The sequence below is a fragment of the Cnephaeus nilssonii genome, assembly GCF_951640355.1.
Source record: "Cnephaeus nilssonii genome assembly, chromosome: 6".
Taxonomy (NCBI): Eukaryota; Metazoa; Chordata; class Mammalia; order Chiroptera; family Vespertilionidae; genus Cnephaeus; species Cnephaeus nilssonii.
Genome location: NC_137077.1, coordinates 53,212,679 through 53,237,895, shown reverse-complemented (window position 1 = coordinate 53,237,895; position 25,217 = coordinate 53,212,679). Strand labels below are relative to the sequence as shown.

The 25,217-nt window shown below is 45.3% G+C and overlaps 1 protein-coding gene across 2 annotated transcripts; it reads right to left on the bottom strand.

Annotated features, from left to right (window-relative positions):
• Positions 1–12,495: 12,495 nt before the first annotated feature.
• Positions 12,496–15,135, bottom strand: RPS26 (ribosomal protein S26; the record flags this gene model as incomplete). 2 transcript variants are annotated; one of them, XM_079773534.1, is made up of 4 exons in its annotated part: positions 12,496–12,597; positions 12,894–13,024; positions 14,565–14,742; positions 15,002–15,135. In XM_079773534.1, 4 exons carry the CDS (start codon positions 15,002–15,004, stop codon positions 12,562–12,564), a joined length of 348 nt encoding a protein of 115 aa, XP_079629660.1. In that variant the 3' UTR covers positions 12,496–12,561. The 2 variants fall into 2 exon arrangements, with proteins under 2 accessions (XP_079629660.1, XP_079629659.1); XM_079773533.1 differs by lacking the exon at positions 15,002–15,135 and having other exon boundaries at positions 14,565–14,748.
• Positions 15,136–25,217: the final 10,082 nt, after the last annotated feature.

Below are 25,217 nucleotides of genomic sequence, written 5' to 3'. Positions count from 1 at the left end.
CTACGTGTAAAGAAGAGTCTACATATTGAGCAGTGGTGACGGCAGTGGCTTCTGTGTGTGGTTTCTGGCGTGGGGCCGCTGGCTGTTCCCCCGGGGCGCACCTGCGAGGGCTAATTCCTCCTCGTCCTCGGGCAGCAGCCACGACACAGGATTCCCAGGAGTCCTCTCTGGCGCCTCCAAACAAGAGCACCTGCTCTCGCTCCGCTCTCCCATCGCGCCTCCTCTACGACTGGTTTCCTTTCACAGTCGCTGCTGGTTTAATGGTCTCTCCTTCCAGACGGACAGGAAGCTCTTCGAGGGCAGAGACCGTATCTACGTGTCTGTTTGTTTAGCACGATATCCCCGGTACCTAGTGCACAGCAGGCCTTTAATAAGTACAGGGTGCCCCCCAAAAGTATACACACTTTGAATCATTAATTCTAATTGGAATTAATGATGAGTCAAAGTGTGCATACATTTTTTGGGACACCCTGTATTTCTTTACCGAGTGAGTAATTCAATCAATCGATCAGCAGTTTACGTGTAGAAGTTACAAAGATGAGGAAACATTGGATCCCGCTCGAAAAGGCTCACCGGCGAACGGAGGCTGGTAAACAGGTTTCATTCGTTTCTATGAAGTGCAGTAAGTGGTCACAGGGCCACAGACACCAAAGGGGACCCGCTCTCTGCCTCTGCAGGCGACGGGTCTGAGAAGGCTCCAGGGAAGGTGTAGGCTGCGTCAGGCTGCCCAGGATAGACTCCTGGACAGAGGTTTGCCGCTGTTACAGGCAGATGAATGGCCCCTGAAGATGTCCACATCCCTGTCATTGAAATCTGGGAATGTTGCCTTCCACGGCAAAAGGGACGCCGCCGATTGATTAAATTAAGGATCTTGAGAGAGACAGGATGGCGGCGGAATAGGACTCCCATTTGGCTCCGAAAGGTAATGTTTTGCTCTCTCGTGCGGAGCCCCAGGTTACTCTGAATATCGAAGGGGAGAACATTGATTGTTACTAGATATGGAGCCTCTTACTCTGCCCTTACTACCTGGAAGGTCCCTCTCCGAGAGGGAGTGCGGCAGCAAAGGGCGGGAGAAAGCCAGCACGAGGGAATTCTGCCAGCCTCCGATGGGAACAGCATCAAAGCAGCTGTCACACGCTCCCCTCTGTACGCCCGAGTGTCCAGTTCCCGCTTAGGAAGGGACCTACTAACTAAATTCAGGGCTACTATAAAGGAATAGAATTTAAGAATTGTTTTAGTATCAGAAATGTTTATTGGAAAATTCTCCCCCTGAACTGTATAGCATGTGATGCAGTACTGCCACTCATTAAGTAAAGGAATCGATCTATGGCCCTACTCCGTCAGGTCCCAAAAGACCAGAGATTCTTGACCAGGTTAATCCAGCTGTTTGGGCACAAGGAAAAGCCGGAAGGCCTGTTAAAGCAGGACTCAAACAAGCAGACCCCTGGCTCAGGGTTAAACAACACCCCCTGAAACCCGAGGCAAAAACGGGGGCTGCCCTGCCCTAAGAGCACTTCTCCAACTGGCACTCATTGGGCCTTGTTAGTCACCCGGCAACACTCCCATCCTTCCCATGAAGAAACCGGAGATGGCCCTGGCTGGTTTGGCTCAGACGGCCTGCGGCTGAAGGGTCCCGGGTTCGATCCCAGTCAAGGGCACATGCCAGGGTTGCAGGCTCAATCCCCAGTGGGGGTGTGTGCAAGAGGCAGCCAATCAATGATTCTCTCTCATCATTGATGTTTCTATCTCTCTCTTCCTCTCCAAAGTCAATAAAAAAATATTAAGAAAAAGAAGAAACTGGAGATGGGAGAACAGATTTGCACAAAACCTAAGGGCTGTGCATGTAGTAGTATAGGGTGTACACCCTCCAGTTCCTAACCTCTATAACCTGCTGGCCAGTCTCCCAGGATGTAGCAAATATTACACAGTTCTAGATTTAAAGGATGCTTTCTTTTGCATTCCCTTAAATTATGTAGCAGAAAAGGGATACAAAGTATCCCAGAAAAAGGCCCAGATATCCAAGGTAAGTGCCTGGGTTTTCTTATTTCCTAAGGACAAAGAAGCTTACAGACAGATCAAAAGGCAGGAATAACCAGTCTGGTTCCTCTCTGGAACCTGAGGCAATTGAGAGAGGTTTTTGGAATGATGGGATTCTGTAGGACCTGGATTCCTAATTTTGGTCTTATAGGCAAGCCCTTATATAGTAAATTGAAGGAAGAAGAGAATACCACAGAACACGTTTTTTTTCTTTTTCTCTCCACAGAACACTTTTTAAGAACTAAAGATAAAACTATACGGAGTTACTGCCCTGGGCTTACCTGATTTGGAAAAGCCTTTAAAAAAAAAAAGATTATTTTTTTAAACTTTTGATTTTAGAGTGAGGGGAAGGAGAGAGAGAAAGAAACATCAATTTATTGTTCCACTTATTTATGCATTCGTTGGTTGATTCTTGTATGTGCCCTGGCCAGGGATCAAACCCACAACCTTGGTGTATCTGGAAGACACTCTAACCAACTGAGCCACCTGGCCAAGGCTTGGAAAAGCTTTGAATTGTATGTGCAGGAGACTCAAGGGATTGCCCTAGGGTTTTTTGTTTTGTTTTTTTTTTTTTTCAGAGAGGAAGGGAGAGGGAGAGAGAGACAGAAACATCAATGATGAGAGAGAGTCACTGATCAGCTGTCTCCTGCATGCCCCACACCAGGGATCAAGCCCGCAACCCAGGCATGTGCCCTGACTGGGAATCAAACCACGACCTCCTGGTTCATAGGTTGACCCTCAACCACTGAGCCACACTGGTAGGTCGGGCATCTGTTAAACATCTTATCCAATTAGGAAAGGTAACGAAAAACTTAAAATCTAATCTGATTTTACCCATGCTGACAGATACTAAGCTACGCCCATCTCATCCAGGAAATGGGTATATTTACAAACCTGGAAATCAGGATCCCTGCAAGAGCAACTGACTCCAGTATGGATGGGTCCTCACTGGGTGTTATTAACAACTCATGCTTCTCTTAAACTACAAGAGAGAGCTTCCTGGATACATCACTCTAGAGTGCAGCCAGCTATACCACCGGGTGAGAACCAGGAACCCGATCCATATCGTAAACCCTGTCTGAACTCATGCTGCTCTTCCAAGGGCAGGACGAGTGATGTCACGAAGTCTGGTTGTGCACTCCTGTTACCAGGAACCCCAGAACCTGAAGCCTCAAGCCTTTCCTAAGCCAGGCAGCCAGAGAACTGCATTCCTCTAATCCAAACACAGGCTCCATCCACATTCAGGAGCAGTTACAGAAGTAAGACCCTCGTCCCCGTTCCCTCAAAAATGAGGAGTGAAAACAATCTCAGGAGGGAATTCTTAGATAGGACAGGGTCTCAAGGTCTGGGAAGTTCTTACTTCATGCTATTCTTTTTAAAAAATATGTTTTCATTGATTTTAGAGAGATTGGAAGGGAGAGAAACATTGATTAGAGAGGAGCACCAATCGGCTGCCTCCTGCACGCCCCCTTCTGGGGATCAAGCCCACAACCAGAGCATGTGACTTGAGTTGAATCAGCAACCTCTGGGTGCCTGGGACAACACTCAACCCGAGGAGCCACACTGGCCAGGGCTAAGTGCTGTTCTCGCTAAATGTTAAAACGAAGCAACGTATCGCAGTGGCTCTCTCTAAGGAGCACACTGGGGCCTGTCCCACCCCTCCCCCAGGCACCTTTTCCTCGCCTCTGTCTTTCCTCTCAGCTCTAAGGGACCTTCTTTTGCGGCTGCGACTTGTTTCCTAAGCCCATTTCCTCTACGGCTCACTTCTCCTACCTCTGGGACTTTCTAACAAATGTTCTCCTACAGTTTGGGTCTTGGCTGTAAATTCTTTCTTAGCCAGAACTCAGGTACGGAGGTTGCTGGGTGAAGGTCTGGTCTGACTCCACGGGTCTAACACCTGCTGCTGTTTTTGCTGCCAACAAGGGCACGCACTGAGCTCAGGACAGGGCTGGACTCCTACAGGCCCGGGGGCTCTGGACAACGCCTTCTCCTCTTTGGGGTTCAGTTTTCCCATCTGTGAAATGTGGATTGTAGTAGCTGACAAATCATCCCCAAGGATATATCCATTGTAAGCCCCAGAACCTGGAAGTGTTACCCTACAATGAAAAAGCGTCTTAGCAATTGTGATTAAAGATCTTGAAATGGGGGAGGGGGGGGGGCGCGAGCACAGTAGGCGGCTGTAAACAGGATGAGCTTGACAGGAACCCAACCTGATAAGTGTAGTCAATTGCACAGAAGAAATAAACACGTAATTAACCAAGTAGTGAGTATAAACAATGCCTGAGCTTCCCTTTGGGGAAGACAAGCTTGTATGTGAATTCCCTGCCTCCTTTAGTTGCTGAATGTAAATAAAACTACCTAAGACCACCATGTCTAATGGGACACCCTAAGTGGTGAACCACTTGAGTGTGGTAACAATATTACCTCATGTACTCTTCACAACACCATGAGGAGTTTACTGCTATTACTCACATTCTGCAGATTAGGACAGTGAGTCAGGAAAAGGTTAAATAATACAATACAGACAGTACACTTTAGGATTCGAGTCCAGGAAGCCTTGATGGAAATCACTTCAGTTATTTGGCTAGTTTTCTGACCCAGAATGTGTGGCTAGTTTGACTCTGAGTGAGCTGTCAGAAATTGAGTTTTTCTACAAAATATTACTGAGAGACATTAAAGAAGACCTCAATAAGTGGAGAGATATTTATTTATGGAGGAAAAGATTTAATATTGGTTTTTCTAAAATATATTTTATTTTATTTTATTTTTTATTTTTTTAAATATATTTTATTGATTTTTTACAGAGAGGAAGGGAGAGGGATAGAGAGCTAGAAACATCGATGAGAGAGAAACATCAACCAGCTGCCTCCTGCACACCCCCCACCGGGGATGTGCCCGCAACCAATGTACATGCCCTTGACCGGAATCGAACCTGGGACCCTTCAGTCTGCAGACCGATGCTCTATCCACTGAGCCAAACCGGTTTCAGCAAGATTTAATATTGTTAAGATGTCAAATTCTCTCCAGGTTGATTTGTACATTCAATGCACTCTCAATCAAAATCTTGGCAGACTTTTTTTTTTTTTTTTTTTTGTAGAAAGTGACAGAGAAATAAAGTTGGAAGCTTACCGTAATTGACTTCAAGACTTACTGTAAAGCTACATTGATCAAGATAATGTGGCACTGGTATGATGATAGACAAATAGCTCAATGTAACAGAATAGAGTTCAGAAATAGTCCCATAAATATGTAGTCAAGTAACTTTTTTCCAATTTTTATGAGTTTATTTGAGCCAAACTGATGACTTTCGCTGGGGAGCAAGATCTCAAATGCTCCCTAGTCAACTGATTTTTGACAAAAGTGCAAAGACCATTCAAATAGAGAAAGAGTACCGTATTTTCCGGCGTATAAGACAACTGGGTGTATAGAAGATTTTCCTGGGTTAAAAAGTCGTCTTATACGCCGGAAAATACGGTAGTCTTCTTAGCAAATGGTGTTGGTAAAATTGGATATTCATATGCAAAAAATAAAAAGAATTTCGATCCATACCTCATATCAGATACAAAAATTAATTAAAATGCATTACAGACCTAAATAAATATGAAAACTAAAACTATAAAACTTCCAGGAGAAAAACTTTGTGATGTTGAGTAAGGAAAATATCTTAGATTCAAAACTACAATCCATAAAATAAATTTGATTCCAATAAAATTAGTAACTTCTGCTTTCAGAAGACACTGTTAAGAGAACGCAAGGATAAATCATAAACTGGAAGAAAAAAATACTCAAATCACATATTTGATAAATGACTTGCATTCAGAATAAAGAACTCTCAAAAACAAGCAGCCTAATTTTAAAACCCTGGGTAAAAGATTTGAATAGACATTTCACAAAAGATATACATGTGGCAGATACACACACTGAAAAGATACTCCACTAATTATTATGGAAAAACAAAACCACGAGAGCCCTGCATACCTGTTGGAACGGCTGAAATAAAATAAAAAAAGGTTGGAGAGGCTGTGAAAAAACTGAAGCACCCACTGCTGGTGGGAATGTAAAACGGCAGTCACTTTGGAAAACAATTCGGCAAGTTCCTTTAAAAGTTAAATAAATGCTTTCTTTTCTGAGGAAATGCCCAATGGTGGATGAGGCTGGTGGTGGAGGACCCAGAGGCCTGGGGGACCCTGGAATGGGAGCCCCAGGCGGCCTCTGTGGAGGATTCGTTAGGGCATCGGGGCTGAGGTTGTGGCTGGGGTCATGGGTCCCTGCCAAGGCCCCCGGAGCTGGTGGAGGCCAGGCAGAGGATAAGGAGTGGATGGACCCCCATCACCAGGCTGGGCTGCCTGGTCAAGGACATGAAGATCAAGGCCCTAGAGGAGATATCTCCTCTCCTTGTCCATCAAGGAACCTGAGATCATTGACTTTTTCCTGGGGGCATCCCTCAAGGACAAGGGTTTTTTGTTTTTAAAAAAATATATATTTTATTGTTTTTTTACAGAGAGGAAGGGAGAGGGATAGTCAGAAACATCAATGAGAGAGAAACATCGATCAGCCGCCTCTTGCACACCTCCCACCGGGGATGTGCCCACAACCAAGGTACATGCCCTTGACTGGAATCGAACCTGGGACCTTTCAGTCCGCAGGCCGATGCTCTATCCACTGAGCCAAACCGGTTAGGGCAAGGACGAGGTTTTGAAGATTATGCCCGCGCAAAAGCAGAGGCACTGGCCAGAGCACCTGGCTCAAGGCTCTTGTCCCATTGGGGACCACAGCGGACATTTTGGTCTGGGTGTTAAGTGCTCAAAAGAAGTAGCCACGGCCATCTGAGAGGCCATCATGCTGGCCAAGCTCTCTGTTGTCCCTGTGGCATCGGTAGCAGCCATATACCCAGTAGGTAATGCCATCGATTCACACCATCACAAACTGTTCTGCACAGTAATTTGTAAATGCTAACTGAATGAGCGAAGGTTCAGACCCTTTTTTTTTTTTTTTTTTTACAGAGAGGAAGAGAGAGGGATAGAGAGTTAGAAACATCGATGAGAGAGAAACATCGATCAGCTGCCTCTTGCACACCCCCTACTGGGGATGTGCCCACAACCAAGGTACGTGCCCTTGACCGGAATCGAACCCGGGACCCTTGAGTCCGCAGGCCGACGCTCTATCCACTGAGCCAAACCGGTTTCGGCAGGTTCAGACCCTTAATGAAAGTCTTCCTTCTACAATAAAAGAAAAAAAGATCTCCAACTATGATAATGTTTTTGTTAGTTTCTTTAGTTCTGTTAGTAGTTGCTTTATATATTTCAGTGCTCGATTTGGTGCATATATTTTTTAATTAAAAATATTTTTATTGATTTCAGAGGAAGGGAGAGGGAGTGCTAGAAACATCGATGAGAGAATCATTGATCAGCTGCCTCCTGTATGCCCCACACTGGGGATCGAGCCCGCAATCTGGGCATGTGCCGTGACCAGGAATCAAAGCGTGACCTCCTGGTTCATAGGTTGATGCTCAACCACCTTTTTTTTTCTTTTTTCCTTTGGGTCTTTGTTGATTTATTGATGATAACCATTCTGACAGGTGTGAGGTGGTATCTTGTTGTGGTAGCATGACATCATCATCAACCTAAATTTCATCCTAGTGGCCTGGGTCAGGGTAGGCTGTGTAGTGCTTTATACTGGAGAAAAGGATGTGTCCTCAGGCTTCTCTTGGGGGGATAGGAAAATGGGAGGGAGAGTCTGTATTCCTAATCCCACTCCATTTTCTCCCCTCCTCTCCTGGTGCTCCCCATCTCCACCCCAGTGCTTCTGAGCCCCCTCACCTTGCTGCCTTCCCAGATACCACCATATTTCAGAAAAGATGAGTGCAACACTGACCTAAGGCAGGAGGGCAGAGAGAAAGGGTCAGGAAGTAGCCCTGTGAGGCGCTGTGAGGCAGGCAGGCAGCAGGGACGCCAGGTCTGCCTGCAGCACTGCACTGTGGCCCCTCCCTGCTCGTGTGCAGTGCCGTGAACAGAATTTCACAAGAGATCCACACTTGGCAGATACACACAGAAGCCCAGGACTCCGGGCCACCCTTCACCTCCCCGATTCTGATTCCCATGCAGCCCTTTCTGACCCGGTTCTGCACTCTTCCTCGTGTCCTGAAACCCTCTCATGGCCCTCTGGAGTTCAGGGTTGTTGATCATCAGTAAAATCCCCCCACTGCAACCTCCCCATCTGCTCTAAAGAAAACCTGGCTCTCACCCTAGCTGGTTCGGCTCAGTGGATATAGCGGGGTCCCGGGTTTGATTCCGGTCAAGAGCACATGCCTGGGTTTCAGGCTCAACCCCCAGTAGGGGGCGTGCAGGAGGTGGCCGGCTGGTGATTCTCTCTCATCATTGATGTTTCTGTCTCTCTCCCCTTCTCCCTTCCTCTCTGAAATCAATAAAAATATATTTTTTTAAAAAAGAAAGAAAACCTGGCTCTCCCCAAAGGACCCTTGACCAGTAACTGAAACCCCTCCATATTTCCAATATTAAACATCCCACTCTCTGGCCTCATTTTTTTTTTTTTTACCAGCTCTACTGTCCTAACCCCAATCAAAACTTGAACTTACTGATCGTATCCCCTTACCATTGTACCTGACTCTCCCATGTCATATCTTTCCTCCTTATCCTTAACTTCCACAGTCAGTCATTATAGTCACTCCCCCTTGAGTATACTCTCCATTTTTTGGCCCCCTCTCACTTCAATGTACTCATTTGATGAACCTACAGCTCTGGTTAAATTCAATTCTATCCCACTTTAGGTTTGTACCTATATGATTAATTAGCACGTTATGCCAACTGGTTTCACTTTATTTTACTTATTTTTCTTGATTTCAAAGAGGGAGAGGGATAGAAACATCAATGATGAGAGAGTCATTGTTTGGCTGCCTCCTGCATGCCCCCTAGTGGGTACCAAGCCCCAGAAACCTGGGCATGTGCCCTGACTGGAAATCAAACTGTGACCTCCTGGTTCATAGGTCGATGTTCAACCACTGAGCCACACTAGTCTCAATTTATTATTTTAAAATACATTTTTATTTATTTCAGAGCGGAAGGGAGAGGGAGACATAGAAACATCAATGATGAGAATCATTGATCGGCTGCCTCCTGCACGCCCCATACTGGGGATCGAGCCAGCAACCCGTTTCGTTCCTGCCATCTAACCTCCAGTGCTGGTAGGCAATCACACTACACCAGACCACATTCCCTTTCCACTCTCCCAGATGTCTGTTTCATTCCCTTTTTTTAAAGACAGTGGAAGAGAGGGAAAGGCAGAAATATTGGCATGAGAGAAACACTTGCCTCCTGCACGAGCCCCGACCAGGGCCCAGGCCAGGGAGGAGCCTGCAACTGAGATGTGTACCCTTGACTGGAATCAACCCGACCCTTTGGTCCACAGGCCAACGCTCTATCCACTGAGCTGAATCCGCTAGGGCTGTTCCATTCCTTTCTCTCTCCTCACACACCTCCAGCTCTCCCCTGTAGCCTATTCTTAGCTGATGACCTTGCCTCCTACTTCCCTGAGAAACAGAAGTAGCAAACACCGATTTGCACTATATATCAGCTTCTCTCCTGTTATTGTAGATAAACTGTCTGTGCTCCTATCCAAGGACAACCTCTCCACTTGGGCCCTGGACTCCACCCTTTCTGTCTGTTCTAAGACATGGTTTTCTGTCTCCTCCACATCAGTTTCTATTTCTCTCAATTTCCCCATCCTCAAGCAAATATGCTGCTATATCTACCATTTTATAAAATCCTCATTTTTAAAAATATATTTTTATTAATTTCAGAGAGGAAGGGATAGATAGAAACATCAATGAGAGAATCATTGATGGGCTGCCTCCTGCACGCTCCCTACTAGGGGGATCGAGCCGGCAACCCGGTCATGTGCCCTTGACTGGACTTGAGCCCAGGACCCTTGCGTGTTATTTTTGTTTAAAAACATGTTAAAGACATCGTCCCATTCTCTTTTGAATCCACTCTGATCATGCTTTCGCCTCCACCACTCCACTGAAACCTCTCTTCAAGGTTGCTAATAGCTCCATGGTGCTCTTAAAGCCAGTAGTCATCTTTTTAAAAAATATATATTTTATTAATTTTTTTAGAGAGAGGGAGGGATAGAGAGCTAGAAACATCAATGAGAGAGAAACATCGATCAACTGCCTCTTGCACACCTCCTACTGGGGATGTGCCCGCAACCAAGGTACATGCTCTTGACCGGAATCGAACCTGGGACCCTTCAGTTCGCAGGCTGATGCTCCATCCACTGAGCCAAACCAGTTAGGGCGCCAGTAGTCATTTTTCAATCCTTTTCTTGTTTGACCTATTCGTTGGCAGTTATCACCTGCTCCTTCTGGAATTCTAGGAAACCCACGATACTATTAAAATTCCCAGACCCACCTCAAACACTTTGAATCATGCTTTTTGGAGGTGTGGCTTAGGACTCAATTTTACTCAAAATGGTAGAGGTGGTTCCTATTCTCTAAAGGAAATTATTTCATTAATCCCTGACTTTTCCTTAGGCTGAGCATATTTATCCACAAATGCTGAGCACCTGCTGGGTGTCAGGCACTATAACTGACCATCTAGACACCGTTCCTGATCTCATGAGTTTACAGCTCAGGAAACATTTCCCAGGGACATTTGTGAGGATTTTGGGTGGTACCATTTTTTGTGATAAAAATCATTTTGGTTTAGGGGACGTGGGGTAGGTGGAAGAAGGCATAGAGGGGGATAAATGGTGATGCAGAAAAAAAAGGATATCTGTAATACTGTCGTCAATGAAAAAAAATTTATGAAAAATAAACCATTTTGGTTTATATAGGTGCTTAAGCATAGATATTGGTTCAGTAATAAAATTTATATTAAAAATAATTTTGGCCCTGACCGGTTTGGCTCAGTGGATGGAGCATCGGCCTGCGGACTAGGGGGCCCGGGTTCGATTCTGGTCAAGGGCATGTACTTTGGTTGCGGGCACATCCCGTGGGGGGTGTGCAGGAGGCAGCTGATTGATGTTTCTCTCTCATCCATGTTTCTAATTCTCTATCCTTCTCCCTTCCTCTCTGTAAAATATCAATAAAATATATTAAAAAAAAATAATTTTGGTGCCCTAGCCAGTTCGGTGCAGTAGATAAGAGCCTCAGCCTGAGGAGTGAAGGGTCCCTGATCCGATTTGTCAAGGGCACATGCCCAGGTTGCCATCACGTGCAGAAGGCAACCAATGATTCCTTCTCATCATTGATGTTTCTCTTTCTGAAATCAATAAAAATATATTGAAAAATCATTTTGGTGGTAAACTTTTTTAAAATGTAAAAACTGTGTTGGTTAAAGAAATATATATTTTTAATTGATTTCAGAGAGGGAGAAAGATTAATGAGAATCATTGATCAGCTGCCTCCCGCATGCCCCACACTGAGGATTGAGCCTGCAACCAAGGCATGTGCCCCGACTGGGAATCATGGATCTCCTGGTTCATAGATGGACACGCAACCACTGAGCCACACCAGCTGGGAGGAAAGCCCTTTTGTGCAAGTTATGTCTGGTACTCCAAAAATCCATTAGCTTAAAAAAAATTGCTAAACTAATTCTAAGCAGTATTAGGCTCCTGAATGTACAATTTCTAGAGCAAGGATCTTACTTTGCATTTAGACTGCATAAATCAATCCTTAAACTCCTGGGAGAGCCAGTTAAGACCTCGAGAAAAAGCTGTGCGCACAATTAATTCCAAAGAAATCTTGGAGCAACTATGGCCCGGATTTATACTTGAACCTGGTTTTACTGAGCAAGCTGGGCTATGGGACTCCCAGGGTGAACACTTGGAACCTTGGACTTCTCCTTTTCTTCTATCCAATGTTTCCACCTGGTGTAAAGGGGACAGATATGTCTTAAGAGCCTCCCCAAAGGATACTCTTGCCTATACTTAGATGTTCTGACAAAATTCAGGATTTGCCAGCTGTTCCAGCACATGCATTAGTATGCTGACCGTAAGTAAATCATGCAGCAGTTGCCATCTTATTTTTTTTTTGCTATCACTTTCATATATATATATATCCCCAATCGATAACTTTCTAATTTAAGTCTCTCTCCCACCAGGAATAGGCACACTACAGTCTGTCTCTTCCTGATTTGCTCATCACTCGACACTTCCTTACCCTCCTGGCTCCTTCCCATTTAAAAAGCACTGACTATCCAGGTTAAATTAATGGAATACTTACAGATGCTTCAATCCCTTTTCCCCACAAAAGCTATGCAAACTGGGGAGGCTGAGGATACAAATACAAAAGAACCCTGAGTTAAGGTACAGGAATAACCTTCTCCCTCATGAAAGACTACGCGGCATTCCACACTTGAATACTTGATCAAAGCAATTATAACCCATATGACACGCACAATCCCCATTCTATCCGCAAAAACCACACTCCAACACGCTACATGAAGTACAATTTCCATTTATTTTTCCCCCAGAGAACTTTTCTTCACTCTTTAAAGACTTAGCTCCTTACATGGGCTTTGGTGGAGGTCGTGGGGCAGCACCCTGAAAGATAAAGGAATGAAAGAGTAATTAAAGACTCTCCCCTCAAAGAACCTGACCACTACTCTCCCATCACTAACAATGTATTTAGGCCATAAATGCACGGGAAACTCATCGATGTGAAAGCAGACCACATTACTCATTCCAAAAAAACTCAAAGTGAGTAAGTAAATGTTTTAGGCGTGGGTCCCTCCGACCTTATCAGACTTAGCTGACCGCTCCACAGGCAGACTTTAATCTGACAACCCTTGGTTTGTACACCACCCCTCTGGCTTCCACATCTCCTTTCTGGTACTTACCGCAGGCCTAAATCGGGGTGGGGGTGTTCGGTCCTTCCGGGCTTCACGAGATCGATTCCTGACTACCTTGCTGTGAATGGCACAGCTCACACAGTAATGCAGCTTCACGTACAGCTTGGGAAGCACATAGGCTAAGATGGAAAAGGAACAGAATATTAAGTGTACTTAAATGCCTGTCAGCATACCTACATTTCACTCCCAAGTTCAGTTTCTGATGCCTAACTAAACACATGCAATTTCACAGATGAGGAATCCTCTACTAATTCATCCTATCACCAAGGGGACCAAACCCACATCCTAGAAAAGCCAAACATCCAGTTCCTTCAGCAGTTGCACCAGCCCCAACACCTACTACTCCTGGGCTGATCAATGATTCTCATCATTAATCTTTCTCCCTCTCTGAAATAAATTTTTAAAAAATATATTTTCTTAACCAACACAGCTTTTACATTTTAAAAAAGTTTATCACCAAAATGATTTTTCAATACGTTTTTATTGATTTCAGAAAGAGAAACATCAATGATGAGAGGGAATCATTGGTTGCCTTCTGCACGTGATGGCAACCTGGGCATGTGCCCTTAACTGGAATCGAATCTGGGACCCTTCAGTCCTCAGGCTGAGGCTCTATCCACTGCACCAATACAGCCAGAAGGGTTGTTACCTAAATTTTAGGCACTAAAAAAGCCAATTTGGCCCTGTCCGGTTTGGCTCAGTGGATAGTGTCAGCTGGAGGACTGAAGGTCCCGGGTTCGATTCTGGCCAAAGGGATGTACCTCGGTTGCAGCCTAGATCCCCAGCCCTGGTCTGGGCGGGAGGCAACCATGTGATGTCTCTCTCACATCGATGTTTCCTTTCTCTGTCTCGCCCCCTCCTTTCCACTCTCTCTAAAAACCTATGGAAAGCCGTGACCGGTTTGGCTCAGTGGATAGAGCGTCGGCCTGTGGACTCAAGGGTCCCAGGTTCGATTCCGGTCAAGGGCATGTGCCTTGGTTGCGGGCGCATCCCCAGTGGGAGGTGTGCAGGAGGCGGCTGATCGATGTTTCTCTTTCATCGAGGCTTCTGACTCTCTATCTCTTTCCCTTCCTCTCTGTAAAAAATCAATAAAATATATTAAAAAAAAAAAAAAAAAAAAACCTATGGAAAGCCCGGCCGGCTTGGCTCAGTGGTTGAGGGCTCCATCCCCAGTGTGGGGCATGCAGGAGGCAGCCAATCAATGATTCTCTCATCATTGATGTTTCTCTCCCTCTCCCTTCCTCTCTGAAACCAATAAAAATAATGTCCTTGGGGGAGGATTAACAAGAAAAAGCCAATTTGTCTTAAAAAAAAAAAAAAAAGAAAAGAAACACCTCTGCCGACCAATCTAGACAGCCTCCTACTTGAGACATTCTTCCAGACTTAGTCTGTACATTTCCACAACAGGTACTCAAATAAAACCATTTCAAAGGGAATGTTAAGTATGTTTGTAGTTATTGCTCCCCAAACACTGCTACAGAACAAGTTCTGTAAGGGCGTTTGGAATCCCATTCTCTTAAAAAAAGTCCCCGTTCTCTTCTACTGGCAACAACCTTAGAGGTGTATAAACCGCACGGGACGCTCCCATGAACTCAGCCTGCGGGGGGCGGGGTGCAGGGTAGGCGTTAGCGCCTGCAGATCACACCGGAGCTTACTCACCGTCGAAGACACTCGCTTCGGAGATGTCCCTAACGGCCGCGGCCTCTACGATGTTTCGAATGACAAACTTCTTAATGGCCTTGTCCTTGGGCACGCACCGGGCGCAGTTGGTGCAACGAATAGGCTGCACATGGCCTCGGCCTTTTTTGGCACGACCGTTATTCCTTCTTTTCTTGGTCTGCATGAGGATGAAGACCTTGTTAGGAAGGAGGCACAACCTACCCAGCCTTAGCCCCTACCCGCTACATTCCGCACCAGCAGCCCAAGAAAGACGCCAGTCAGATCTCCAGTCTCTCCGCAAATCTCTCCAAGCCCGGGATAAACACACGCTCCGTCCGCTCCTCATCGAACCCGGCTCCCAAATCCCCCACAATCGGAATCGGCTCCTCTCAACCGCCCGCTCCTCACGCGCCCGCTCCCCACGCGCCCGCACTCACCATCTTGGAAACGAGGACCCGAGAGAGGATCCGGCGCCTGGCCCGCCTCCCTTATATAGCGCGAGATCCCTACACTCACACCGGAAGAATCCTTAGTTGACGAACGCCAAAGACGGCAAGCCACCCTACCCAAATTTTCTTTATTATTCAGCGTTTTTGCTGAAATCTAGGGCAGAAAGGCATTTCTCGAGTTTATTTATCGGTGGCATAAGGTGACCATGGGACTATTTTTCCTGATGGCGGAAGAAAATTAAAGTTATAAGTCTCCCAGCAGGCACTGCGACGCCCTACCCCGGAAGTAATTTTGGTCGGTACAATTAATCTGGTTTTGCGACGCTAAGCGCGGAAGTTGCCCGGCGCAAGATCACAAATCGCGCTGCCAATTAGAGGCCAGATGGGAAGAGATGCATGGTGGGAGTTGTAGTGCGAAGCTGACAGGCCCTTGGCCCCAAGCACTTAGACCCCGGACAGCTCTACGCCTCCGGGGGACGCTCTCGGCTCACTTCTCTGACAATCCTACTACTTGGTGTAGAATTGAGAAACGGAGGACCTGGGGGGTACAAAACATTTTGTTAATTCCTCTTTCAATTATGGAGAAAAACCCACAATGAGGGGCCAGGGACAAGTGCATTGTTTCTCATTCACCTTTTTATTCTTGGACCCTATTAGCACAGTGCCAGACACTGTAGTAAGTGCTTTATAAATATTAACTCATTTAATCCTCAACAACTCTATAAAGTAGGTACTATTATTATCCTCACTTTACAGATAGGAAAACTGAGGAGTACTGTAGAGAGGTTAAAACTGAGGTTGCCCAGAGTCACACAGAGCTAGTTAAGACGTGTTCTGGCTCCACTATACCATACTGCTTCTCACCCCACAAACCAGGGGATGTACAGCCTGCACCAGAGCCTTAAATAACTTTCACTCAGACCCCAAGTAGAAATACATAGTAGAAATGTAGGGTACTCAATACTTACACAAATACACACACACGCACAACTGAAACAAACTTTATGAAACAATACTTACCCTTATGACATAAGGGGCTCTGGTATATTAAATTTTTAAAAAATAAATGCTGATCAAGCTCCACTAAAGTGATTTTGCCTTGTTGATGAGTCTGACCACTGAATGAAACACACTTAAAAATTATCTATCTATCTATCTATCTATCTATCTATCTATCTATCTAGATATAGATATAGATATAGATATAGCTATATAAACACACACACACACACACACACACACACACACACACACACTGATGTCAGAGAGGAAGGGAGAGGGAGAGAGAGATAGAATCATCAATTGATAGGCTGCCTCCTGCATACCCCACACTGGGGATTGAGCCCACAACCTTGGCATATGCCCTGATTGGAATCAAAAGGTGACCTCCTGGTTCATAGGTCGACAATCGCTGAGGGACTCTAGCTGGGCTGAAACACACTTTCTTATGTATATGCTCCATTTACCTCTTAAAGCCTTTAGAAAATCTTTAGCTTTGAGCAGGAGTGGCTATCTATGGGCAGCCAAACACCTAGTTGTCTCCAAAATTGGAGAAACTAGAATGTCAATGGAACCTCCCAGCATTCAGACCCAAGATGATATATAGGGAGACCAACTGTTCATTTATTCAAGAATCATTCTGGAGTCTGAATACACCAGACTCACTTTCCCTCCAACAACCCATCATGGTTTATCCTAACCTCTAACCCACTTTAGTGTGGTCAAAATTTATTTTCTAACTTTTAAAAATATTTTTTTTATTGGCTTTTGAGAAGGAGAGGGAGAGAAAGACAGAAACATCAATGATGAGAATCATCGATTGGCTGCTTCCTTCACACCCCCTAATGGTGACTGAGCCCACAACCCAGGCATGTGCCCTTGACCGGAATCCAACCTAGGACCCTTTAGTCCACAGGCTGACGCTCTATCCACTGAGAAAAACCAGCTGGGGCTTATTTTCTAGTTTTTGATTTGGCTTCAAAACAATTATATTCATAGTCTCTATTTTGAATTTGTTCGTTTCAATGGAGAATGGAAAATGATAGACTCTAGATGGAAGTGTCTCCAATTTTTACTTTAGTAGTGTCATGGACACAGGAAGGCAAACACTACCATATGGAATGGCAGTAAGGTAGATAGGAAAAGAAAATTCAGAGTGAGCCCTAGCTGGTTTGGCTCAGTGGATAGAGCGTTGGCCTGCGGACTGAAGGGTCCCAGGTTTGATTCTGGTCAAGGGCATGTAACTTGGTTTAGGACACATACCCAGTAGGGAGTGTGCAGGAGGCAGCTGATCGATGTTTGTCACTCATAGATGTTTCTAGCTCTCTATCCCTCTCCCTTCCTCTCTGTAAAAAAATCAATAAAATATATTTTAAAAAATTCAGAGTGAAGGGAACAGAAAATAGTTAATATGTATTTAAGACAGAACCAACTTAATGTGCCTATCTTGGTTTTTCATAGACTTTTCATTGGCTGCATTCCCTGGCAAAAGGGATGGGCACAAAGTTTGGTCACACACCTCGGGTTCATAACCAGGTTCTGTCACTTATTGGCTGATGAGTCTTAGACAAGTTATTTATTCTCTTGGGCTTTTATTTCTTCACTGGTAATGGTGATCATTTCTTTGTAGGTTGTTTCTACAATTAAACAAGTATTTGGCACAGTGCTTGGCATTTATGAGTGTTCATGTTATTGTAACTTGTCCCTATGTTACAGAGAACCAGAATAATCAAACAATGCTGGAGAGTTTGGAGTCACATTTTATTATGTGCGGGTCCAGAGGAAAATGTCTCTCAAATTCTGGGCCTCAACATGGAGGAATTTTCCCTATTTATATGTTTTTACCTTCTTTGTCTCCCAAATATGGGGTGTTTCCGGCCCCTTTTGCAAGTTCTTAAAGAGCCCCTATGTGCTGGGGCCTTGAGACCTCAACCAAAGGCCTGGCCTGGTGCCAGCACTGATAACTTCACCCAGGGAAGGTTTAATGGCCTCTCTGAAGTGGGAGTAGTCTTAATTTTCCTTATTATTTAAGCAAGCAAACATTTACAGAAGCCAAATAGCAGGGTTAAAATTTCAAACAGCAGTTTTTATATAAGATGGATGCTTCATTCCCCACTGGTTTTATGTACATGAGTCAAATCATTGACTCTTAGTCATTGTCAGGGAGGGAGTTATATTTACCCCTGAGGACTATAATCTTAATTTTCTGCCTAATAAAATTAGTGGGCCTGCTTATAAGATAAGGGCCTGGAATGAGGGCCAGGAGTAATCTTTAGAGAGTCCGAAGAGTCCTGGACTCTCAATTTTGCCTGGCTGTCTTAAGCCGGGTATGATGAAGCCACATTAGAATTCCATGGACCTTGACTGTCGTGGAGGTGGTCCTTTCCAGGTAGGAGTCAGTCCTTGGGTGGCAAATACCTTTACCCAAACAGAGTCACCAGAGTGGAAGGGATGAACCGGATCAGAAGTTGGTACAGGCAGAGCATCTCAGATGTGCTTCTGGATTGCTTCCTGGGTAGACTGTAAAGCCTGTAAGAACTTAAATAAAGACTGGTTATGGATTTCAGCTTTTCTAGATTGGGTAGATCAGGGTCTGGAAGAGTCACTAGAATCTGTAGAGGCCCCACTGGTTTTAGGGCAGCCTCCCAGGCAGCTTCATCTGTGGCCCGGTTCCCTCTTGCTTCTATGGAGACCCTTTACCTTGTAAATAGCACTATGTACGTGAGCCATTGTAAATGCGTACCTGCTATCAGTATAAATTGTTACTGATTTTTCTTTTGTCTACCAGAGAGCCTGAAACTGGGTGACTCAAGTGTTTGACATCTAGCGTTCCAGTGTGTTCCAGAGTAAAGCCTTGACCTCATGTGGGGCAGTTAGGATTAGTTACTGCCCTAGGGTTAACTTATTTACTTTTTCAATAAGCATAGCTGTGGCTGCTACCGCCTGGAGGCAAGTATGTCACCCAAATGCAAAGTGGTCAAGTCTTTGGACAAATAGGCTACTGGCCTTTTCTAAGGGCTGAGACTTTGGGTGAATACCTCTTTGGCTATGCCCCTTGTTTCACATACATAGAGGTGGAAAGACTTAGTTACATCTGGTAGCGCTAGTTGGTCCATCGTCCTTGCTCTGCTCATGTCTGTCTAACTGCCTAATATATTACCTCAAGGATCCTGGCTCTGAATTATTTTAGGGAAAATGGACGTTGAATTTCTTCTGTAGCTTCTTCGTGCTGAGGAGGGACGAAGTTTTCCCTCAGAGCCAAGAGATCCTTTTTTTAAAAAAAAAATTTTTTTTTAAAATATATTTTATTGAATTTTTACAGAGACAAAGGGAGAAGGATAGAGAGCTAGAAACATCGATGAGAGAGAACCATCGACCAGCTGCCTCCTGCACACCCCCTACCGGGGATGTGCCCGCAACCAATGTACATGCCCTTGACCGAAATCGAACCTGAGACCTTTCAGTCCACAGACCGACGCTCTATCCACTGAGCCAAACCGGTTTCGGCCAAGAGATCCTTGCTGTCTGTCAAAGGGACGATGAGGCCTGGGCACAGAAGGAGGTGGGCTTGTGACCTGGCAGAGACAAACTGTAACAAATGGTCCGGTGGAAGGGAAAGAAAACATTTCAGTTTTAATAACCTCTATTGAAATAGAATTTTTCTCCTCAAAATTACCTCTATGCTTATCAAAAGAGCCAGATCAAGACCAATTTATTGTATTTAATTTGGCCTGATTGTTTGCATAAACACAACAAGAATGGTAACTAACTACCTTTGCTGGAATTTCATGCTTGAATCCTAGTGTGCTCCATAGGGCCAGGAAGCCAAGCCATCCAGCTGCCGTCCAGCCTGCCTGTAGTATCTGCTGAGTTAGGTGAATCCTTCACCTGCAGGATTCCACCTGGGCCCACGCCCTAGGTTTTAAGGCCCATCTCAGTAGCCCTCCTACTTGTCACGGCCTAGAGTGCGTGGGGGTTCCGCAGGGACGCAGAGGCATTCTTATTGCTCCTCTTCTACTCTGACCAACCACCAGTTATGGTAGGGCATGGGCCTGACGCTCCAGCACCAGCCATTTTCAGGGCTCCCAAGCAGGATACCAGGCTTTTCCTTGGCATTCTTATTGGCTTCAAGTCTTCAGAGTCCAGACAGGGCTCTTTAAAACATGATACTCCAGTCAAAGTTTCCGGTCAATAAAACCACTATTAGAAACCGGTCTTATTGAATTTATGCAAAAAAAAAATGTATTGCCATGATTTATTAAGCACTGCCAAATTTCAGAGGAATTATATAAGGAGAAAAATATACTGACCTGCTTCGAGATCTTCTGATTTTCCTTGTCAGTGCTTTCTATGGATTCTTCAGAGTAATATAACTGTCTTCAAATGACAAGGAGAAATTCAAAATGTGTCTATATTCAAGTAGACAATTATAGCTGTCCTTGTAGTAGGGTTCCCCCTACTTGACTTGTCCTTAAAATTTCATATGGTCTCTGACATGCCCTCTGAGAAAGGACTAAGGGAGCTTTATTGCTTTACAGGGTCTCACATGTCACAGGACCTCACGGGGTCTGTAATTCCTGTAACAAAGGGCTGGTACTCCCCACTTCCCTCTGTTCCAAACAGGCCTTCCCCAGTTTCCTAAAGTTGAGGTTTGTGCCACACCTGACATGGGTATGGCCACACAGGCCTGCAAGACAGTCTACAGGCTGCCAACTGTCTCTCAATAGAGACCAAAACCAGATGGGTATTTTCCTTGCCCATTTGGGCACCTGCCCTTTTGGCAACTGCATTCAAATCTGTAAGGTTAATGCAATATTATTAACACAGTGAAGTACAATATTGGCACTGTGGCCACCTTAGGTAGCCAAATCTTCTGCTACCATATATGACACATGATAGGGCTATACAAATATCTTAGGGAGGTGACTAAGGTCTATTCTTGACCTTCCCACACAAAGCAAAATTGTCCTTTTCTTTCTGGAGTCATGTCCATGAAGACGCAGGCATCATCTAAGTCTATTATACAGTTCTCTGCAGGCCACTGTCAGGGCTGTGCATGGTGGCCAGTTCTTCTCTCTAGCCACAAACACAGCCTGTCTAATTTCCCTAAAATTTATTCTGGCACGGGAGAAAGTTGTTTTGCTGTAAACAGGCAGCTTAACCCCTACATAACTGGGCTTGGACATCTGCCTAGAAAGCCGTAATTTATAAGTTTAACATGTGGCCTTAGGTCCTTCCAACCCAAAGGGTCTCTGCCATCCCTCAGTCAGACTCCTCCTCTCTTGGAGAATCTCAAAGTCCTGAAGGCTCCCTGGTCCAGGGAGAGTGCCTTTCCTTTGCTCTTTGACTTTAAGCTGCCAGTCCCAAACAGCCAGAGTTGCAGTTAGAAACAGCTTTGAATATTGCAAAGGGCTTCTGTGGCTTGGGTATTAGGACCCTTGTCTTCCCACCAGTCCCCTTTGTGGCAGAGCAGCGACCAGGCCTCTCCCAAGGGAGTGCACTGGAAGGGGATCTCCGCCCCTCCTCTTCCAGCAGCAACAGGTGCTGAACCCTCTCAGTACATTTGCAAACAGGGAGCTTTCACTAGCTCTATCTGCTGCTTTCACAGATCCCGGGCCTGCTGCTCTATTCCTGGGGCTGCAGGGAGACTAGTAGCAGTCACTGGCTTCTGGTTTAACTGCTGCAGCCAACAAGCCAAAGGCCTAAGTCTTGTATTGCTTGTTGTAAAACACTCATTACTCACTGGGCAGCAGTGGGGCAGCTCTAGTGTCAGGTAAATGTCTGCTGTCCCCCCAGCTTTTCTCGCTGCTGCGGCTTCTTCCAGGGCCACTGCAGGCAGCTCGTGCATCCAGCCCCCCTTACCGCCTAGCAACCAGTTTTAAATCACCAGGGCAGCTGCAGACTTCAGCTCCGTTTCTCCTCCACTTGGCTCCTAGGAGTTTAGTCTTTTTTTTTTTTTTTTTTTTTAAGAGACGGGGTCTCGCTATGTTGCCCAGGCTGGAGTGCAGTGGCTATTGATAGGCACAATCCCACTACTGATCAGCATGGGAGCTTTGACCTGCTTCGTTTCCTACCTGGGCCGGTTCATCCCTCCTTAGGCAACCGGGAGGTCACCATATTGATGCCAAACTTAGTGTGGACCCCCATCGGCATAGCGCACTACAGCCCAAAACTCCTGGGCCCAAGCGATCCTCCAGCTTCAGCCTCCCGAGTAGCTGGGACTACAGGCGCGCCCGGCAGGAGTTTAGTCTTTTACTGTATTAATTATGTTTGCAGAAAACTTGCGACCTTGAATCTAGTGAAGTTCTGATAAGACACCTGGACCAGACCCCTACACCAGCAGAGCAGTCTGCAGCCAGAAAAAAAATCAACAAAAACCTCTCTCTCCCTGCTTCATAATTAACTGCCGACCCCCTCCCCTGCCTTTCTCTGCATTAACCATTTACTCTGTCCTGAAACAAGGCAAATGGTCTGAGATCCTGTATATTTAGGCTTTTTACATTTAAGGATAGTTTTTTTTCTTTCTTTAACCGTTGTTTTCCCTCATAGATTTTTACTCTAAGCCCCTAGACTCCTAGAGGATCTTAAATCCTTATCCTTTACCACTCTTGATTTCTCCGACCATTCCCATTCCCCAGTCCAGTTGCTTGTCTCCCTTTCCTATTGTGAGTCAGAGGAAGACAATTCCTACAGAGGGGAGAAATAGAAACAGTGGGAGTTTCAGAGAAAACTACAGACTACCACTGTAGTAATCCTCCCTTTCAAAGGCTGAGGTCCGACCTGTGGGGAAAAATGACTCTTAGTCAGCCTGGAAAGATAGCGGAGGAGGATAAGGGTGTGTAGGGAGATTTCTTGTAAACTGAAAGCCTGGATGGCCTCCTGAAAGAAAAGATCTTTAATCGAGTTACAGATGCTATTAGAATCAGGATGAGAGAGGAAGGGAAACCCAGGTTATGCCCTCTAGGAGGATCCTAATAACTGAAAACAGCAAGTCAAATAAAACACATAACCATAGTTAATGGGGTCTATAGACAGTTAATAACAACTTCAGCCTTAATTCCCCTCAGGTGGCTCACGTTGGACTATGATGTCACAGGCAGGGACAGGGCCTGTAAATCTCTCCGCCCTTCGGAGCTGTAAGCCCTGCCCCTGGAAGTCTCTGACCACCAAAAGGGATAAGAAAGCCATAAATAAAAGTTCTTTGTTCTTTGAAATGTCATAAATTTATACCTTTAAATTAACCCTAGGACTTTAAAATTTCAATTTAATACAGCAAATTCACAAATCAGAGCAAACTGAAACCCTTACTTATACAAACATAGAGATAAATTTTTATTAGCTAAATGGGCTGATTCCCTCCCACTGTGATAGAGAGCAAACATCTCTGAGAAAAATAACTCAGCAGTGCTGCTTAAGACGTTTGCAGACCGTCACAGCAGGTCCGCCCTATCTTCAAACAAATTAAACAACAGAAAGAGATAACAAATACTCTCCTGTGTACAGCCAGAAGGCCCAAAGTGGCTTTCGCTTCACACAGACCAGTTAACGAGCAGATAATTATGCCAAGACAGACAAACATCCATACTCATTCTCTCAGTAGACTAGCTCAAACTGGAGCTGAGCAGATAAACGAAACAATGCCCAACTCCCCAGACGGGCTCGGGGGCACTCCCGGCACCCATGCCCCAGAACAGAATTCTCGACCAGCGTCTTGGTGAGAACCTACCGGAGGAGTGAAGACTGCGTCCAGTCCCCCTTCTTGGTAGCAAATTGGCTAGTCCCACACAAACAGCAGAGTGAACTCATAATTCCTTCATTCACCTCCAGAGTCCCACATTTATATACTAGCTAGTCCGAGTTTTTTACTTCTACCAGATATTTACTCAGAGTTTAAACAGTCCACCTGATTCCTGATTAATATGGCTTCCGGGGAGGTGATCAAGCTCCCCCTTCCACTCACTTGGAATGGGCTGAACTGACGGGCCCCCTACCTTACTGATTCTGTCAACAGGTCCAGAAGTGTCCATCCACTCTCTCCAGATGCCGGCCGGGTCCTGGACTGAGGTCCGGGAGCTCCCGGAGTCCCCGGTTCAATTCTGCTAAATCAGCAGAGCGGCACCTCCCGGAGGCCTAAGGCCTATCCAGCTCCCCCGGGCCCCAAACCCCGTCCACTCACCAGAGGCTAAAAAGCCAAGCATGGGTGGGTTTTCCTGGAATCTCAGGGAACCATATTGTTACAGAGAACCGGAATAATCAAACAATGCCGGAGAGTTTGGAGTCACACTTTATTATGTGCGGGTCCAGAGGAAAATGTCTCTCAAATTCTGGGCCCCAACATGGAGGAATTTTCCCTATTTATATGTTTTTACCTTCTTTGTCTCCCAAATATGGGGTGTTTCCGGCCCCTTTTGCAAGTTCTTAAAGAGCCCCTATGTGCTGGGGCTTTGAGACCTCAACCAAAGGCTTGGCCTGGTGCCAGCACTGATAATTTTGTCTGGGGAAGGTTTAATGGCCTCTCTGAAGTGGGAGTAGTCTTATTTTCCTTATTATTTAAGCAAGCAAGCATTTACAGAAGCCAAATAGCAGGGTTAAAATTTCAAACAGCAGTTTTTATATAAGATGGATGCTTCACCTGGGCATATAATGTGTTTTGCATACAGTAGGTACTCAACAACAAATGTTTGATAAATTTCTGCTTTGGATAGATAGGCATGTTGGGCTTTCTCTCCTACCCTGCAGGCACTTCTGGTAGGAAAATCTCTTCCACTTCCCATTCTAGGTTGAAAGTTCTTCTGTAGCAACAGCTTGAGTATTCTTTTTAAAAAATATATATATTTTATTGATATTTTACAGAGAGGAAGGGAGAAGGATAGAGAGTTAGAAACATTGATGACAGAGAGAAACATCGATCAGCTGCCTCCTGCACACCTCCCACTGGGGATGTGCCCATAACCAAGGTACATGCCCTTGACCGGAATCGAACCTGGGACCTTTCAGTCCGCAGGCTGACACTCTATCCACTGAGCCAAACCGGTTAGGGCCAGCTTGAGTATTCTTGTTTGGTTTCCTCTCAATCTTAGACTGACTTACTTTCAAATGTTTAGTAGTTAGTACAACATGCTGCAAGGATCCCCCCTCCCCCGAGTAGAAAAACAAGGCAAAGGAAATCTGCAAAAACAACCAGGGTGTTAAATTACTCATGTTT